This window comes from Tenebrio molitor, chromosome 5, assembly GCF_963966145.1.
Source record: "Tenebrio molitor chromosome 5, icTenMoli1.1, whole genome shotgun sequence".
Taxonomy (NCBI): Eukaryota; Metazoa; Arthropoda; class Insecta; order Coleoptera; family Tenebrionidae; genus Tenebrio; species Tenebrio molitor.
The window spans coordinates 22,148,029-22,165,153 of record NC_091050.1 but is presented as its reverse complement, the minus strand read 5'-3'; the positions used below and the strand labels follow the sequence as shown (position 1 = coordinate 22,165,153).

At 34.5% G+C, this 17,125-nt stretch overlaps 1 protein-coding gene across 3 annotated transcripts in view; it reads left to right on the top strand.

The window, feature by feature from the left end:
* Positions 1-17,125, top strand: part of ush (Zinc finger protein ush) — a 180,377-nt gene that overhangs the window by 10,536 nt on the left and 152,716 nt on the right. The window contains exon 1 of one of the 3 annotated variants that reach the window (XM_069046737.1): positions 12,718-12,802. The exons of the other annotated variants lie outside the window; for them this stretch is intronic. Within the exon in view, the coding sequence (XP_068902838.1) occupies positions 12,733-12,802 (70 nt within the window). The 5' untranslated portion in view covers positions 12,718-12,732. Of the gene's footprint in view, positions 1-12,717; positions 12,803-17,125 lie in introns of those variants that run through there. 3 annotated transcript variants of the gene reach the window in all.

Sequence of the window (17,125 nt, the reverse complement as noted above, 5' to 3'; positions counted from 1 at the left end):
TTTGTTAGCCCTTATATCACGCGTTCAAATGAAATCCTGGGCTGAGTAGGCGTTGGAAAAAAGTACATAATTCGAATATACCGTGTGAGCAACAATTACTGATTGAGTTGGCAATACATTCTGGTGACTTTTATGTCATGTTCCAAGCGGAAAACCATTTTATTAATAAAAGTTTACAAAAACCAAGACGTTTAAATTTGAAATGTATACCAGCTGTCAATAATGTCAATAAAACAAAGCGAAATAGGTACAATTCACAGTTTTGAAAATTTTATGTAAATTTTTTTATTGCCAACTGAAACAGTTATTGTTGCTCACCATGTAGAAAAACTGAAGAAACTCACAAGCATAACTAAGACGTGGAACTCACAACTGAAGCTAAGATTTAATAATTTGATATTTGACAGTTGACATCTGATTTGACGGCTTCAACTGCTCGACATAGTTCGACAGAATAAAATAATAGAGCGGCATAGTTCCACAGGACTCTTGATATACGTTCTTTAATAGACACTTTGTAGTTTTGGAGATATGTATGAGTGCAAAAGGGAAAAGCCCCGATTTTCAAGGCGGTGATTTCATCCCATAAATATGCATTTTAGCATATAATTTTTTATGGATGTTTATTTAGAATGGGGTACAAACTATAAAAAATTCATCATGTCAGTATACTGTTCAGTATATGATTTCATGATCTGTTTTCAGAATAACCGAAAACACTTTCTAGATGACAAACACTGATGTGAATAACTCAGAATTTCGAAAATATTTACATACAGTGTGGAAACTACTTATGGAATAAATTCAGTAATTTCAAAAATAATGACATTTGTGAAAAACACTGAAACAGGTCAATTTTAATCTCTCATAGTGCTTATTTTCAGTTGCTTCACTTGTTCATGACGTCATCCATTTTCCAGGTATGACGTCATCACCAATTTTTTTAAATGACAACCCCCACTTTTTTCTTCTCTTTCTGATAGATTTTCGCACTAGCTAAATGGTGACTGAAAAAAAAATGGTACCTTATATGACAATTTTTTTTTAAATGACAAATTTTACTTCAAAAATTTAAAGTATAATTTTTTTTGTTCGACACTGTCAGAATTTGAGAATTTTTGATTTTGATGAATTTGACAACTTGTCAAAACGAAACGTCAAGCTAATTTTAAAGATTTTCAGCCATTTGGAGCCTTTGGGGGGGCTCGTCGAACAAAAAAACGTTGTATTCAACTCGTTCTTGTGTAATTTGCGCTTTTTTGGCACTCGTGGACCTTTAACACTCTCGTTTCACTCGAGTTTTAAACTGGCCCACTCATGCCAAAAAAGCCCAAATTACACACGAACTCGTTGAATAAATAACTATTAATGTAAAAATTCTTTTGTATGGGTTTATTTAAAATAAAAGATTTATTTTAATGGACCAAACAATTTAGAAGATTTAGGCAGAGAATTTGCGCTAAAATGGAACAAATCAGCCGTGACATTATTGAGCGAAGTGTACAAAGTGTCGGTGAGTGCCAAATGGTTGGTGGGGGACAATTTCATAAACATTTGCGTTACATTTTATTGTTAACTTCAGACATTTTCCTGTTTTTGTTTGAGGTCAATTAAAGTTTTTACATTAAAAATTAAATTAAATTTTTGAATTAAAATTTGTCGTTTTCTCAAAAAAATTATGTAAGCCAATAATTTTTTTCATTGATCGTTTAGGTAGTAGGAAGGTCTATCAAAAACAGAAGAAAAAAGTGTGGATTGTCATTTAAAAAAATTGCTGATGACGTCATAACTCAAAAATGGATGACGTCATGCACAAGTGAACCAACCACTATGAGAAATAAAAATTGACCTGTTTCAGCGTTTTCGACAAATGTCATTAGTTTTGAAATTACTGAATTTATTCCATAACTAGTTTCCACACTGTATATTAAAAAGTACATAAATAGAGAATTTATTATCGGCGATAATATTTTTTTAATACAATTAGAGGCACAAAAAATTGAGAGTAATTAACTCAGAGTCGTTTGTTTTATCTTTAACCTTTCCATGATTTTTATTAATTGACTTGCTATCAGTAAGCAGGTTTTTTTATTAATCCAAATAAGAATTCAAAAAATTTAGTGGCTTTTTTTGCAATATCTTTCGTTTTAAACATTTCATACACTTTCATTAATCAGTTTTATACAATGGAACTTTTGACAAACCTACAGTTTAGTAATTTTTGTAATCTCATTACTTAAAAAATGTTCCATAGATAGCTTTTATATTTTTTTTATAACTGCTTATATTTTTAGATAAAGCTGTATCATATTCGTTATGTAAATATGTATTTCCGAAGATACACCGAGTAAAATTTGGTTGATCCCTCAGAATGCTTTTTATAATCAGTATTCTTGGTAGTGTTATTCTAAGATTTTATTCAAGAATTTCTTCAAACAATTCGGTTCGTAAAGCGGACATTTATCTATTTCTATGCTTAACTAGATCTTTTCACATCTATAAGTGATAGTTTTCACTGAAGATGACAAAGGAAGAATTGTCACGAAACGTCTTAATATAAATAGTAGATGTAGGGCTAGTTTACAGAAGCGAAATTAAGTTAATCGTAATCAAATGCGAAATTAACTGAACACGTGATCAAATTGAGGCAATGGAAGTTTCGGATTCATGGGTTAATCGCGCATTAAAATTTAATTCGAATTAAATATTTAATTCTCTTTCCATAAACTGGCCCCTAGTGAAGTGGATAAATAATAATTTACGAAGAAATATGTCATTTAGAAATGTCCCTCTAACGCCAGTTGCAGTTTTACTTAAAAGAAGGAAAATACAGATGTAATTATTTAAGTTGATAAATGGCCATAAACTGTCACAAATAAATCTTTAAAAAATCTATGAAAAGTATATGATAAACAGGATGTAATTATTCTTCGAAGCAGATGGTTGTAATTTGGAACATTACAACAGTTAATTTTTTTCCTGTAAAATTGACCAAATTAAAAGGGAGTGAACGATAAACTGAAACATCCGGTATATGTAATTTAGAGTTGTTGCTCTGTATCAGTCGTACATAAAAAGTCATCCTCATGTAAATAAAACAAATAATTTATTTTGGCAATTCTTATCATGTTTACACAGTGTCGAAATTCTCCATTCTTCCTTAATTCCTTTTTGTACTATTAGCAATCGAAAATTTGTCTTTCTCGTGTCCACATTTCGGTGGCTTCTCAACGTCTAGATTGGAACAGTTGCCCCCGCGTTGTCTCTTCCCCATGCCTCACCGATCGCCGATAAGAAACAGAGAGCGCAGTGTTGCCGGGAAAAAATCTCAAAGTTGGAGTTGGTAACTTTGATTCGAACCGATAAAATTCTTTCAGTATTCTCTCGGGTTTATTTTCGATTCGGAACAACAAGGGATTGTTTTGTTCGGTTTTTGGCGCTAGTTCGTCGAAAATTATTTACGAGAAAAATCTGACCGGCCAATCTGGGAGGGTGTCTGCGACCGAAATAGCGCGATCTGGTCCTGGTTAGTGGCTCGATCGGGGCCTCTATCAGCAGGGGTAGAGACTGGTTGTTAGTGTGACAGGCAACAAGTTGTCCTGGCGGCAGCACGACACGCCGCAGGTATTCAGACATGCGTGTTTACACTGCCTACTACACGCCACGAACACTATGTACACGGAGTTACACCTGCTGATGACACCCATTTATTCAAAAATAAATCCGAGCACGGAGGAGTCCTTATTGGTGACGCTTTCGCCCGCTCGAGCTTTCCTGCTGAAAGTCGCAGGAGAAGCTTCCGCATCGGACGTTTACGTGCAATTATGCCGCTTTCTGGAGATTAATTTGCAACATGTTCGATCCTAATTGATGTAGGTTAGGTTATTTATGCTGCTCGGTCTAGTGCATTAAGTAATACCTATTGTGCATCTTAACAAGAAAGGAATTAATAAGTTCTATCAAGCAGCGAATGCGCAACGGAAAGGGACGTAAAATAGTACAGATTTCAAATTTTTCTTGTCTATAATGTCATCAGTGATGATGATTAAGTTTCATGTGAAAATTGCAAACCAGTTGAAAACTTCACTCGTCAGTGTTATTTATTTTACGCTCTGTAAGAGGAGTGGAATTCTGAAATGTGTAACCAATCATACTTTTACGTGTAAATGAATGTTTCACTTAAATTCTTTAATATTTAGTGTTTGTGGTAAGGTCGACAATGTTTAATTCATCTCACAATTAACTTTGCCCACGTATGTTGTCTTTGTCATATAATGCACTTAACACCTTACAAAAATTATTTCTTAGTATGTTATGTATTTATTGAATCGGAAAATTTAATTATGGGATTGTAAATTATCTTAATTGAAGAACATGTATTTTCCAGAAAATTAAATTGTTAATTAAATAAATTAATGAAGGGGGATTAATGGTCTTTTTAAATACCTTTTTATGACAATATTGAATTAATTAATTGAACTAATGAATTGATGTCAGTAATATCTAACATGCAAAATTTGAAGTAAAATAAATTGCAAATTAAAAAAAAAATAATGTTGCTTATTGCAACTTAAATGTGTAGTTGGAAAAGTGAAAGCTTCCGTTACTTCTGAGATTTATAAAAACAACAACCCGAATTTCTTTTTGGTATCAGATGAAACCGATATCTGAGGTGCCTAATTTAATTTTTTTAATTTGAAATATACATATGAACTTATGAGTCTCTTCAAGGTATAAAATATTCTATGTAATACCTACTTTCGGTTTACTCTGAAATAAAAAATGTCAAATATTGTATTTGTTTGGTTTGGAATTTGGCCAACGTTGTAGGTGTTCAGATGGATAAAGCAAAAAGATACAAATATATAAAACTACGTTTGATTTTTTTCTGTATAAAATTGCCACTGAAAAAAAATAGCGCGAGTCGGGAAAGGAACTGAAAAAGAAAATTATAGGAAAATGTTTCTTAAAAAAGAAAAGTCGAAGCACTTGCTTTACGTACGCATCCAATTTTATTTTACGCACACTTTGCACATGCGTGAGCATTATGCAGGGTCATTAATTATTATAAATGATTGTCCCATCGCAGTAGGCGTTGGTGACGTAGTTGAATGTGCCGCAAGCCTCGTAACATGAGTGAGACTAGTATCGCCGATAGGCGGCGTTCCTGGCGGTAGTGGAAATCTGTCTACTAGTGTGTCTAACGTTGCGAAGCTGGCGGCACATCCAAAATTTGTGTGGGTTTTCAACGCCAACTGCGATGGGACAATAATTTAGAATGAGCCTGTAGCATACAGTACTTGGAACAAATCAATCAGATTTTTTAACTTGTTGTTACAGTATTTGCAACCTCCGAAATGTCTGGAGGGGTGTACAATCCACATCGCTTTCTTCACGGTGGTCCATTTCTTCTATTTGTTTTTCGAAGAACCACTAGATCACACTGACGCGTTGCTATAGAAGTGAGCGTTGTTGATTTTAAAAACATGCTATCTGCTCATTCTAAAAAGTATAACTTTATACATGTTACATAAATAACTATTAATATTTTCTGACAATAAGATCCTTTTAGGTTAAAGTAGAATGCATTTTAGTAGGATACTGTCTATATGTATTTGGAAAAATAATTTTTGAAAAGAATTGTCTGAAAAGTTTTAAGAGAGAATATTTTTTTGGAGAAGTGGTAGTCTTGAGATGATTTAATTAATTTCAGATGTATACGTCTTTTACCTTTTTCTAATCGCAAGTGCTCCATCTGACGAATCCTTTAATAGTACAATATCTTTCTGTACGTTTATTGTTTGCTCTAATGATAATGCAAAGTCGTCAAAAGGTAAAAAAAAACTACACATTTATTTCATTGCGGGAACAGGTTCTTTGTTTTTAATTCACTCATTAAAGCTATCAAGAACATTTAAGTTTTTTCACAATCAAGACGGTTCTTTATGAATAAAAGATAACACTATGAAGGGATCTTATTATGTAATCTTTTCTTTAGACACTGCCTTTTATTTAAACATTTGTATTTATTGAAGAACCTTTGCACACGATTTTTTTACTTCCGTTTGTTTATTGCATATACATGCACAATTTAAATTAAAAATAATCTATTTTCATAACTCAAATTGTTCTACAAGTGGTCCAAAATGATTGTGATATCGTAGTAGTTTTTGACAAATTGAGTGTTTTAAATTTTAACGCATACTAGAAAAGTGGTATCAATTAAGAACCGTCAAAATGACACGTATAAGAGAGGTTAGGTATGTCAACCAAACCATATTAATTAAATCCATTCATAGTTGTTTTAAACCAATTACAGCTCATAAGAATAATACAATGTTTTGACTAGTTTTCATTGGGTAAACCTCAAGCATCATTTCACTTTCTTGTGAATTTTTGAATATTAACAACAGGCAATGAATGACGAAATGATATTTGACACTTGTCAACGGATTGGAGGTTATGTTTTGTGTGGTGTAGTGCGGGACATATAACTATAAAGAGATATAATGCCAACATAATGAGACAGAAAACATATCGCAGCACCTTAAAATGTTCTTTTAATCATGGGCATTTGTGGGCAGGTCTTCAGAAATAATTACCTACCTCAACTTTATAAAACTTTAATGCTATACGATCACATCTCATTACTGAGTAATTAATATCAAGAGCAGAAGGAACACGAATACGTGGTACGAGACAGACAATGCTTGTGGTTTTTTAGAAGAGCTATCCGAATTTGCTAAAACAATTCTTGTTTATCTACCTCAACCTTAACTTCCTTCCATCAGTTCAAAACCTATTCATCACCAAGTAATCCGTCAGAATGATTTCGTCATTTGTTCCAAAAATCAACTTTCTTTGTACTGGGAATACCAGACTGTTTCAGTTCCATTGATTATTTTTTTGGTTACAATGCAATTAAAATTTCTGGAAAAATTCTTCACAAAACGACTTGAATGTTATCAATTGGTCGTTTTTGGTACGATTTCGGACATTTGAGGTCAAATCAGCAGATACTTTTTCATACACCTTTAAACGAAATGTGTCTGTCATTTCATGGAGTGGACAGAGAAATGAATCTTCCAACAAGGTGTACCCCTTACCTCCATTCTTCCCTTCTTAAAGTCCGTAACTGTATTTTTAACACTCCTTCCATTCACTTTTGTCGAAATTAATTTTTTTTGTGGGTCATGTTTTCTTTAAAGGTTAGGTAAACTTTTTCTACCAAATTTGGTGTAACTATTTGTCGAACATCTTCCTTATGTCCCTTGCACCACTTTTTTTCTCATGAGGGTCTGGTATTATTGCTAAGTTGTCACAGTAACCTGTAGTCACACTAACAGAAAATTCTGAAGGAAGAAAATGAAGGAGCTGACTCAGCGCACGATAAAAATTAATACATTTATGGTGGTGTTGTTTAATTTATGGGTGTTTCACGGATCCAAGGAAAAGGGACTATTTAACCAAGAGTGCAATCTTTTATTCCGTGACAGTGAACCAACAGACGATTAGCTGCAACTAATGAAGCGTCCGTAGAATCTCAATGGTTTTTGTCGGAGTTTATTGCATTACACTTTCAATACATCGCTAATCTCCCTTGAGAATCCAACCATTCGCTGAAGACTTCCAGTAATCCGAAATTTCGTGCCAAGTGTCGCACTCGATGACGATAACAACGAGTCTTTTCTTGTACTCGCGGTAGAAATACAATCTGTTGCGGAGCCTTACATGATATATAACACGCCGTTACCGAGAAATAGTTAAGATCAGGATCGGGTCTATTCCTGAGGACCGTGGCGAAGAACAGGTTTGCGGTGGAGGAGAGAATTGCGTTTTGCAATGGGCTCGTTTTGTACCGTTTAGTGTAGGTATAGGTGGATGCGGAGATAGACGCTAATAATTGCTGAGCAAATATTTTTATTGTTTCAATGCATCGCTATCTGGTAACATCGAGGCTTTCCTATCATCCCATATGATGCGGGAGGCGGGTTACCTGCAGGTCGTGCTCGACGGGCGGAGCTCTCACTTCATGAACGTGCGTCTTGTTAACTTTCTGATTTACTGCCAGATTCGTACCCTGTTACGTCTAATTTAGTAATAGCGCTCCTACGTATGTACCAGCAACAGTTTGTTTTCGTCCTGGTTGATGATCGCCTTAATTGACTATCTTAGGATGCGGTTGTAATTAATGGCGACCGCTTCAATTCCGCATTGGGCCGTTTCGTGCTACAACGTTTATCTATACTGAAATGGGGAGCGCCCAAACCCATTAAAATCTGGATACGTGGAACTTCAAGCCCGTGGTGATAGATAGATCTTATCTGGCTGTGGTCATGCGAAGAAATGTAATGGTCACACGGTTATTTATAGTTTATGGCATATACTTTCCACATCCATTCAGAACTTCTATATCGGGTTTTTACGCCAAAACTCAATCTGAAGAAGTAGAGCAGTAAAGCTGTCGGTGCTGACTGAAATATCGAGAAAATTATAGAATTTTATTAGAAAAAAAATCATGTTTCATGAAACCAAAACATTTTTAAGATTAAATTTTATGCGAATTAATATCAACAATGATTGCTGTAAATCTGTGTCTTTATTCATTGTAAAAGTGTTGCTACCATTCACACTTGATTGTGCCGGGTGTGGCATCGGATACCTGCAGGCATAATTTTCTGATAATTTTTCACTTACAAACAAAGCCAAAAATAAATCCAAAGTAAATTTTAACCAAAAAGTCAAATTCTGATTTTTATGCTGACGTACACAGCGGAAAAAACACCTATTTGATTTTGAATTAAACGCAATGTTCCATTTTAACTTTCAAAATGATTTTTATTTATGACCTGCTACTTGTGTTGTCGTAAATTTAGGTCACAATGGAAGCTGTCAATTTTCATAGCAAAGCTGTAAATAAGAAGCTTCCAAACGGTCGGCTACTAGTGAATGATCCTTTTGTTGGCAAATTATACCATTTTTCCATAAATCAGGCGTCTGGTTTGCGTTTAAATAAAAAAGCGAATTATTTAGCCAACCAAGTCAAAATTTGTAATTGTGACACCAGGGTTTGATGCGCTAGCAGTTAATACATATCTCTTATTTACATATTAACAAAAATAACCTTAAAAAAATCCTCAAATATACCTTGTCAATCAATTATGTATCAATTAGTTAGATACATAAAATATCGCCAATTTTAATTAATTAGAAGTAGGGATTTCTAGCCTGCGCGTAATCGATGCCCCACCCGGTATAATGCAGAAAGAAATCGAAGATTTGTATGGAAGGACTTTGAAGAAAGAATGAATAATTTTTTTTCTATATAAGAATTTTAAATCTTTATTTTGATCTCAATGCTTTCCCCTCCTATTTTAATAGGTACCCCTTGCTCTGCAGCAAGTGTTACAAAAACAAGAATTCATTACAATTTTGTTAACTCCCTCATTTTATTCCTTCACAGAAGCATGCCTCTCTCTTTTATAGTTCAAAATAGACCAAGGAACGAGACAATGGATTTGAATAATTTTAAAACGATTTACTACGTAAAGGATTCTGCTCGGGATTCTCAACAGTTCTTCACTAATAAAATATTATTATCTCTTTTAGTAGACGCAGTATAATTTCCACATTGTCTTAAAAAAAATATATACACTTCCATTTTCATTGGTTAAGTAGAAACAAAAGTATTCATTAATGAAGACGTACGATCATAAATAAAACAGTATAATCGAAGAACGAGTTTATTGTTGATGTCGTAAACTGAACTATCTGCAAAAAGATAATAACAGTTATCGCTGCAATTTTGCCAATACAATTTTTTCTATAAATTACAACGAACATTTTCCAGACGTCGCAAATTGTGCGCTATTTTTTCCGTTACCCAAAGCATTAAAGTCACACTTTGTCTTTTTGTTTAACTGCAGAATGTAAAACTCGTAGTTTCTCACTGGCTTCGGATGTAATCTAGAAGTCCAATAACAGATTGATCTCTTTGACTCCTTATCAAGCAAAACTCGTGTTGAATTTGTAGATCACAGTACGGTACAGTTTCTGTACCGGTTATTATTGGAAAGAAATAATTTTTATTAATCAGGAATTTACGATTATACAGAAAAACAGTATTTTGTTCTTCTTATTTGTGGCCAACCAAGTAAACAATGATTAAGATAAAACTGAAGATATAGTTCAAAAGTGGATAGATAGCTTAACATACTTTGACGGTGAGATCATAACAATTTGGGATTTAATAAAAATTAGAATCTAAATTTAGCATAAACCATTCGATTTTTTTTATGAATACCAGTCGATAATAATAGCAAATCTGATTAACTGTGATTCCAGCCATCATTATCTGCGCTTCATGCGTTTCAGCAGTCATTTATTCCTCGAATATGAATATTTTAATACTGTGATTACAATTATCTCAAATTAAGAATCTCATCGTTTTGGTGATGACTGATGATGACGAATCTGTTTAAAATATAAATGATTCCCTACCACTCTTGCTAAATGCGTTTGGCTGTGGTTTTTATTTTATAACCTGTACACTGTGGTTCGGTGATAATAATAATACCATGTGCGAATATTTATTATTCTTTTCACTTGTTTGAAGGTTAAAGTATCCAGTCGTAATGAACGTGTTGCTTAGTTTATATAATGTATTGGGTGTTCATTTAAATTTATCCTATTTATGGCGTTGAAGAGTCGATTGTGAACACACCACTCGTTCGTCTGCAGAGTAAAAACACAAAAAACACAAAAAGTGAGGTTAGATTTGAACAGCTGATCCGTGATCTGTAATCCGTGGTGCGTTCACAATCGACTCTACTTTGAGGATACATTTAAATGAACAGCCGATAGTTGTCGTGGAATAAGATTGCACATCATTTTCTTGAAACAAGGATATGATTCAAAACTAAAATGAGTGTTATGTCCTCAACAGCAGATGTTGTGCAAAATGCAGCTTAATTCCTGTCTTCGGCAACAGATTTTAATAAAAAATCTTTTTTAACCGTTTCTACAAAAGTAGATTTTTTTTTAAACCCCAAACGTGACTACAACGGTCGAGGTTGTTTGTCTAAATTTATCCGGTTTTATGGATAAATAAATTTTTGGCTCGATTAAGAAGTAATCCGATATTGTGCGAGTTAGCCAACATAAAAAATAGTGAGTGGACCAAGATCATATTTGGCTATCTATCATTGGTGAAGATGTACAGTTACCTCTTACATCAAATCGAATTTACATTAGTTAAAACACGAGAAAGCAATTCATTTACATAATGGATTATTGCCTAGAGAAGTCTTCACTATCTTAGTATCAGTTGACTGTAGATTAGGGAAATGTATAAAATGCATAGTTTATTTGCGATTTATGTAAGTGATGCCATTTTTCTAATTGTTTTCCATAGATAGGTCCGCCGTCCATAATGAAATATTTACATAAAAACACAATTTAAGTCTGTGCTCAGGTAGAAAAATACAAAACTATTGACGGCTGGTTAACATATTACTGTAATTTTTGCATTTCTATCAAGTTCTGCAAGTATAAAATCGTAAATTGCATTCATTAAATGGTTGTTTATATTACAGTGTGTAATTTCCTCCTTGGTTTTTGTATCTTATATGATTATATCTCTGATGAATGAAATAAATTATTAATATTTACGTATAGGAATTATTTTATCTTTTAAATCTCACGGCTTGAGTAAACTCATAAAGGTTACTAATAGCAAATGGTAATTATGATCTTACCTTCAAAGCGTAAAACATCAACAGTGCGTTGTATAAATAAGAAGATTAAGAATTATGCAACTTTGATAGTTCAATAATTGATTATGATTCAATTCAAATTATTGATTTCATTAATAACTAATATCGAGTTAGTTCCTTTGTTTGAATGTCCATTCAGTTAATAATAGAAAATGTTGAAGGATATAGTTGGGATTCAGATTTGCAGCTGTCAAAAGTTCAATTCTTTGCAACACAATTTCAACAGTGAAATCTGGTATAAAGAGTAAAGTATTTATTTGGAAATACTGCAGTTCGGAAGATTTCACGGCATCAATAATAAGAACTGATTTAGAAATCCATTAATCACAACTTCACAAGTGCCTGCAGTAGTACTTTGCTTGGTAATTTTGAATAAATGAAAATACATAAATAGAAATAGTGTTAACAATATGTGCCACACGCCATCAAAACATCTAAGCATGTCATCTTAGCATGCGTGCCACTTAAATATCATTCCTGGTGAAGATCTTGCTGATGATACTTCCTCAGTGGAATTTTATCTTGGTATAGCTTTTAAATTGTTTTGCTTCACAAAGCCGTGTGTAACGCCAATTTCACAAATTAAATCTATTGAATCTGTAATATTTTTTATTTTTCATCTTTGTGGTTAGTTTCTGATACTATTTTGGGAGATTTTGTGAAAAGAAGCAACGCGTTTGGTTTTGTTAAAAATTAAATTATTCTTATCTTGCTGACAAATTACTAAAATGGTCTCTGCAAAATACTAGAAGCTGATCAATAAGGATCAAAATGGTACAAAGTTATTGGGTCGGGTATTCCACTTCTTCAGTTGCACGTCAGGGGTGGACGTGGTAATTTTTTTCATATTCACCGTTCCCAAGAAGTCGCAGAAAAAATATGTCAAAGTTTAACCCCGTATCAGTCATGGTTTGTTCGTGTGTCTTATGATGGCACGACATATCACAGGTATATCAAAATGATATTTTGGAAAATTGTTTCAGGAAGAACTTTGAATTTTCTACTAAGATTCTACACTGACCCACAAGGTAAAAACCACACCATCTTGATTAGTAGCAAATGTTCCAGATTTCATTTCAGGAAGGCCAGATCTAAATTTCTTGAATATTTTTTTTTTTCACCATAGAACCGAAAGTTTCTGGAATCTAATGAAATAAGCGTATTTTTCACAAGAACATTTTCGTATTCTTATTCCCAAATTATTCACCAATTGATTCAATATACTTACGCATTTTCGTTTTTTAATCTGGAGATCAAACGAAATCACAAGTCACGACTGTAAGATGTGTGTTCTAATAATCTTACACGTAAGGCCTCTAATAAGTGTCTCCCTTGTTGCGTAGCATGAGTTGAAGTAGTTAGTGCAAAGCTATCTCACTTTTAGGATGCCGTAAATCTTACATTTACCCAAAGCAGCAGTTGCAGTTAACAAAAAAGAAGCAATAATCTCTTCTTCGCCCATCTAGATTGCTTCATTTTGCAGAATTGACAAACAGAGCTGTAATTGTTTTTGCGGTTCAGTTTTCGTTACGTATTATGATGTCGTAAACTGCTTAGCAGTATCTTCCTTCTATTTTGTTGAATTTCTTTAACGCATCTGCTAAATCATTGGCAAAAATAAAATTTCCTGGTTCAAGCAATTGTGCAAGATATTGGTTGTTAACAGTAGTCGTTCTAATTCCACAGACATTTCTTATAATTTTATTAGAGACTCAGTTACTGCCTTCAGTTCCCGAATTTCCTTTCTTCAGCAATAGCAGAAAATGGTCTTCCTTCAAGTAACGTATTGCTTAGTGAAACCCTCCCAAATGTATCTTTATTTCCTTCGCTGTTAACACTTCTTCTTTTTGCCTTCATTGCTGTGACAACTGGTAAATTAGAAAATATATAACTTTTCTTAATCTAGTATTTTGCTATAAATCGTTTGTAGAAAAGCAACGATGACTTTTCAAATCAAATAAAATTCTCCAATAAAAATGCACGATTTGTCATTTCTGGACCAATCAGAACGAAATTTTCTGATTATTCATCACATGTGAAAATTATCGGTTATTTTCACTAGTGATGGTTATCAGGAAAATTTATTATAAATTTTGTTCGTTGAATAGTTCCTCGAATACCACTCTTAGTCAAAGTTAAATAGACTATTTTTGTGGTGTTCTCACTCATTTCCCTCACCCTTGAGAATACCACTCGCGCTGCGCACTCGTGATATTCAAATTCAAGCGTGGGTGGCATACCTTTGCCTAAGTGATAAATTACTGTTTGATAGACCTTTAGTCCTATAGATCCATTTTTTTACAGAAATATTTTCTGAAATTTTCTAAATATTGCCGTTTTTCGTAAATTTTGACAACAAAAACCTCGTAATGTTATGAGTCAGAGGGCGATACCGTGATTTCAGATTTTGCGTTGTGAAATGTATTGAAAAGAGTAACCCGTCCCTTTCGATTCCCGACTGTATTCTCTTAGCTAGCGTCGATAACGTAGATAAGTCATGAGGCTTTATGGACGTTTTCCCCACCTTTTTTTTATCAATATGTATCTCACGTTCGATAGAGTTGGCATCCGCCCACGCGAGATATCGGGGTATATATCATCATGTATTTATATAATGTCCGCCGGGCTGCGAAGGGGGTCAGGTTCTGCAAAATGTAGATAGAATGTGATACATCTTCGGGTTACACTCGCCGATTTATGGAAGAATCCAAGTGCTCAATAAGCTGGAACTAAATGGATATATGAAAGTTATCAAGTTTTATGTCAAAAGCGCTATCGCCGATGCGTTCGGTTTGGCCCACGTGTAACAGTCTCGACAATAGATTTTTTTCGGGCTTTTGTGTTAAGTAAATGACGACAGTCGCGGGGTAATTTGTTTGGAGTTATCTACGGATCTGAAGGTTCACTTTAAATAATCCAGATAAGTGATCTGTGGAGCGGCCGGTATAGTTCGTCATCCTTTATTTGGGCATCAAACCGTGGGCACCATATCTGCGGAGAGTCCCGTCTGGAAATTAACTTATCAGATGACTTTTGAACAATTTATACATCGACGTCGCCTTAATCATCGCACGGCGAATATAAATAAAACATCCATATCGGCCGTTCTAAGATTACGCCAAAACCTGAATTCCTGCCTCGCAATATTAATTTAGATTTTTATCGACGTACCATTAATTCATCATGATTATTTTTTCTTTTATCTCTAAGTTTACGACGTTCGGTGGGAGGGTACACCCACGCCTATTTTAGATTACTTATTGTGATGCCGATTAGATATCTGTTTATTTTGTATTTTATTTTTGGCCGGTCGGGGCCGTTGTAATTATGAATATTTTAGATAACGGCGATATTCCGACGAAACCGTAAATATTCCGACACTTCGTCTTCAAGCACCGGCCTGATCCATATTCATCTCTTTAATTATGGTTTCTGCTGACAAAAAAGCGCGATTGGAGATGAGATAAGCTGGAAAACGACCGGCCAATGATGATGTCCGTGGACCAGAAGGTCTTCCGGTAAAACCTGATCCACGTAATTTTTTCCCACCGACAGTTTAATTGATTAGAACCGCTCCGAAACTGTCACCGATTATTTGCCAATTAAACTGATTAGAATGAAAGAGCGGGTCGGACTTATCTCGAACGCAAATGATCCATCCGCGGAGTCTTTTCTTGTAATTGGAGTGGTGACGCCATGTTTTCAAAATTGCGGTCACAGTCATTCGATATGTTGGCTGATTAGATTTTGCGGTAGATGGGCGTGCCGTTTATTATTACAAATAAGGAATGAATGCGATAATATGGCGAGATAAGATCGGATTTATGCTAAATTGCGCATTGGAAACAGTGAACCGGCCTTAATACTGGCCGAGCAAAAAGCGCCTCCATATGGGTGTATTAAATAAATGTATTTTATGGCGTGTAGCGTAATCGAAGATATGGTTAAGTAGTGTTATCAGTGGATGGGTTCTGGCGCACTTAAATCTGGAATTTACGCCGCCGTAAAAAGTACCACCTGACAAATTTCGCTGGAACTAATTAGCGAACAGGCCCAGATGGATGGGGGTAAATCGACGATGGGCGATATTTCACCACGCAACGTTTTGTTTTTATCCCTTTGATCTGACTAATCTACAACATAGCGGTGAATAATAACAACCGCTGGTTAACGAATGCATTCAACGTGTCCAGTTAACATAACAAACATTCCAGTAAATCCTTGGAGTGTCGCAGAGGCCGTGATTACTTTATAAGCTTGAATTCATATATCACCGCCGCCACTACAAATTATTTCCTTCGTTTCCCCGCAATACAAGAGCTCCGGAGCCGACCCCTTGTATCGTGTGTTTGTTGCCGAGTTGTTCTTGTGGGCGTGTTGCACACATCGCCGAAGATTACCTCGGCTTGTTTAGATTGTTGCTTTCAATGTCTACCAACTGACAGCGAACATATCGCAGGACTCGTTACGGTACTAATAAGGATATTCAGAGGAGAGCCGGGTAAAGGTGTCTAATCGACCACAACAAGCAGGGCCGTGTAGTGGATTCCAACGTGAATCTTCACTTTTTGGAGCAGTACCACGACTCTCTGTGTTTACCAGATGGTGTCGAGATAACGCAGGACACTTTACACTAATACATATAAGGATGTTGGTGGGATAGGCGAAGAGAAATGTAGCGGACTTCAACAAGCCAACTTGTCTTATCAATTCCAATTAAATTCCCGTTTTTAAACGATAGTTTACGTCAACATTTAATCATATACCTAAATAAAAAATAGAGGTTTCGAGGATTTTTGTTTTTTTTAATTCAAAATATTTTTATATTTTGCATTTGTTGGCACAGGGTGAGAATCAAAATTGCTGAACTTGTACAGTCGATGGACAAATAAAACTGGGACAAAAATGACAATCACATAAGTCAAAATTTACAAATTTGCATCGTTTAATTACGGCTTTATCACAAATAGGTTAACTTTGGTATGACATATTATATAGACACTGACAAATTTATTGACAATTCAATGGTCTGATTTACGTAGATTAAATTTTTAGTGTCCCAGTTTTATTTGTCCACCGACCGTACCTAATACAAACAAATATGATATATTTTTTTTGAAATTATAGAATAACAATTCAATTAAATCTCAAAAAATAATCTTGAGATTCAAAATACATGACATTTGAGATATAAAGTTATTAAGTTTTACGGAAAGTGATTTAGTCGGTTGGGTACGAGAAATTGTTTTTTTTTAAGACAAAAACTTGCTTACCCTTGTGGTTTACTGATTACAATACTGGTATAATAGCTGTAAGTAGGAGCCCGCCAAAATATTTTTTTACCTGCTGTC